The 2,143-nt window shown below is 34.0% G+C and overlaps 1 protein-coding gene across 1 annotated transcript; it reads right to left on the bottom strand.

Moving 5' to 3' along the window:
• Positions 1–656: 656 nt before the first annotated feature.
• On the bottom strand, positions 657–1,547 carry LOC129451279 (odorant receptor 131-2-like). The gene has a single exon (XM_055214379.2). It carries the CDS (start codon positions 1,545–1,547, stop codon positions 657–659), a length of 891 nt encoding a protein of 296 aa, XP_055070354.2.
• Between the last annotated feature and the right edge of the window lie 596 nt (positions 1,548–2,143).

Here is a 2,143-nt window from a genome sequence, read left to right as displayed (position 1 = left end):
TTGGTTAACACATAGATGCATATAGATCTGTTTTTGCTGCTATTATCTTTGTAAAGAAAAACACCATCTAACTGCTAAAATGTGAACTTGAGATTTACACCGGGGCACAAAAGATTTACACTGGGGCACGTACCCCAGTAAAAGGTGTCTAACAACGCCCCTGCTTATATCACAAACCAATGTGTTAAAACCCAGCATTTTTAAAGAGTGCACTTTCATAAAATGGTACAAGAAGGTAGAAAAGTTGTCACTGGGATGGTACCTTTTTAAAAAGTACACTTAAATGTGTACCAAAATGTTAAATATGTTTAAAGCAAGCTAAGCAGCTGATGCCATTTATGAAAATGGCAATAAACAATACAAGGTTAGGACAATGTGAAATCCATTAAGACGTGATTACAGAAACAAGATTAGCAATGGCTGTTTTTGCCAAATGCATTCAGCCAAACACACAATAGAAATAGCAGAGATAACCTGTGTATTTTATTTGACAGTAGCAGCATTTTTAAGACTTATTCTATACAGATTTATTTGGTAGTTAGATTATTTATAGATTTCATTTCCATTACACAGCTTCATTATTTTATAGACTTCCAGGAAACTATAAAAAAAAAACACAGGTAAAAATACATGTTTGGTATTGTCTGTGCCCAGCCTCATTTACAACAAAAGTACAACCGGATGCGCTGAGCAAATTGTTTATCTCTCACCCCATAGATAAGTGGAATCAATAACCTTGGCAGAATATTTGCCAACAAAAATTGAATGTACAGAATAGTTGATTGACTCTGAGGATAAAGTTCCACAAGTTTTGTAAGCAGTAGCGGCATGACATACGATAGCATACAGAGCAGAAGTTGAAAACCATGCAGCAGTATCGTGTTTCGAGACTTTTTTGCAGACGTCTGATCCGAGACTGCTGCGTTTGCAGCCAAAAGAACCTTGATATAGGTGACAATCAGCGTAATCCATACAAATGATAAATACACAACATTCACCACTATGTCTTTGACATCATGTTGCCAAGTGTTGTAAATGTATAACTTGACACAATAAATGGTGGTTGAGAAAAAGCTCACAGGTCGAACTGGTGCCATAATTAAAATATCACTTAAAGATGGTGTTATCGACATAGTCCATATAAAACAGATTAGGATGTAGGTTCTGCGGACCGTACATACTTGCGAGTGATGCAGCGGCTTACATATGGCGATATAACGCTCGATAGACATACAAGCCAGATTTAAAAGAGTGTTTTTGCCGACCGTATTAGCTAAAAGCAACACCAAACAACAAACTGAAACATTGAAGAAACGCACAATATATGTGGCCACTTGTAAGCCCACAGCAACAGACAGCATGATCATGTCATTAATAACCAAATGAATGTATAAAATATATCTGGGATCTCTATGGAAAACATCATTTTTTAAAAAAACAAGCACAAAAGTTCCATTTATATAGTTGATGATTAAACCCAGCGCTACACTGATGAAGTTCTTCATGAATGCTTCATTAAATGGATCCCTGGGAATGGTGCTGTTCATCGTTACCATCCGGTAACCTGCAAGAATACTAAATATAGTTAAATACACACATGCATTAATAAAAAATACAGTAACACTTTACAGTAAAATGCATTAGATTACATGAACTAACTGTGAGTGATATAGTTTTACAGCATTAATTAATTAATGTTAATGTTAGTTATTGTCAATACAGCTGTTTATTACAAATGCTCATTAACTATCAAACTGTATTCACACATACTGTACATATATAAGTACACAAAAATAAAGGTTCCTCACAGGGTCTCTTGCAGGTTGTATGGTAACATAAAGATCCTCAACAGAATCTTTCTATCCGAATCAAAAATGTTTGTTTCATCACTGTGAAGAACCCTTTATCTAACATTTATTTTGCATTGCAGGTAATACGCAAGATATTATAAAAAAAAAATTCATATAATATATACAGTTATGTCAACTTCTGCTGCTAAACAATTTTAACACTTTACAATAAGGTTGTGAATTAGTTAATGCATTAGCTAACATGAGTTAACAATAAACAATACTACTACAACATTTATTAATCTTAGTTCATGTTCATTTCAGCATTTAGAAACATATTTATAAAATCAAGG

This window comes from Misgurnus anguillicaudatus, chromosome 8 (assembly GCF_027580225.2).
Source record: "Misgurnus anguillicaudatus chromosome 8, ASM2758022v2, whole genome shotgun sequence".
NCBI classification, from domain to species: Eukaryota; Metazoa; Chordata; class Actinopteri; order Cypriniformes; family Cobitidae; genus Misgurnus; species Misgurnus anguillicaudatus.
Note: the sequence above shows the minus strand (reverse complement) of the source record. Positions and strands in the feature narration are given on the sequence as shown.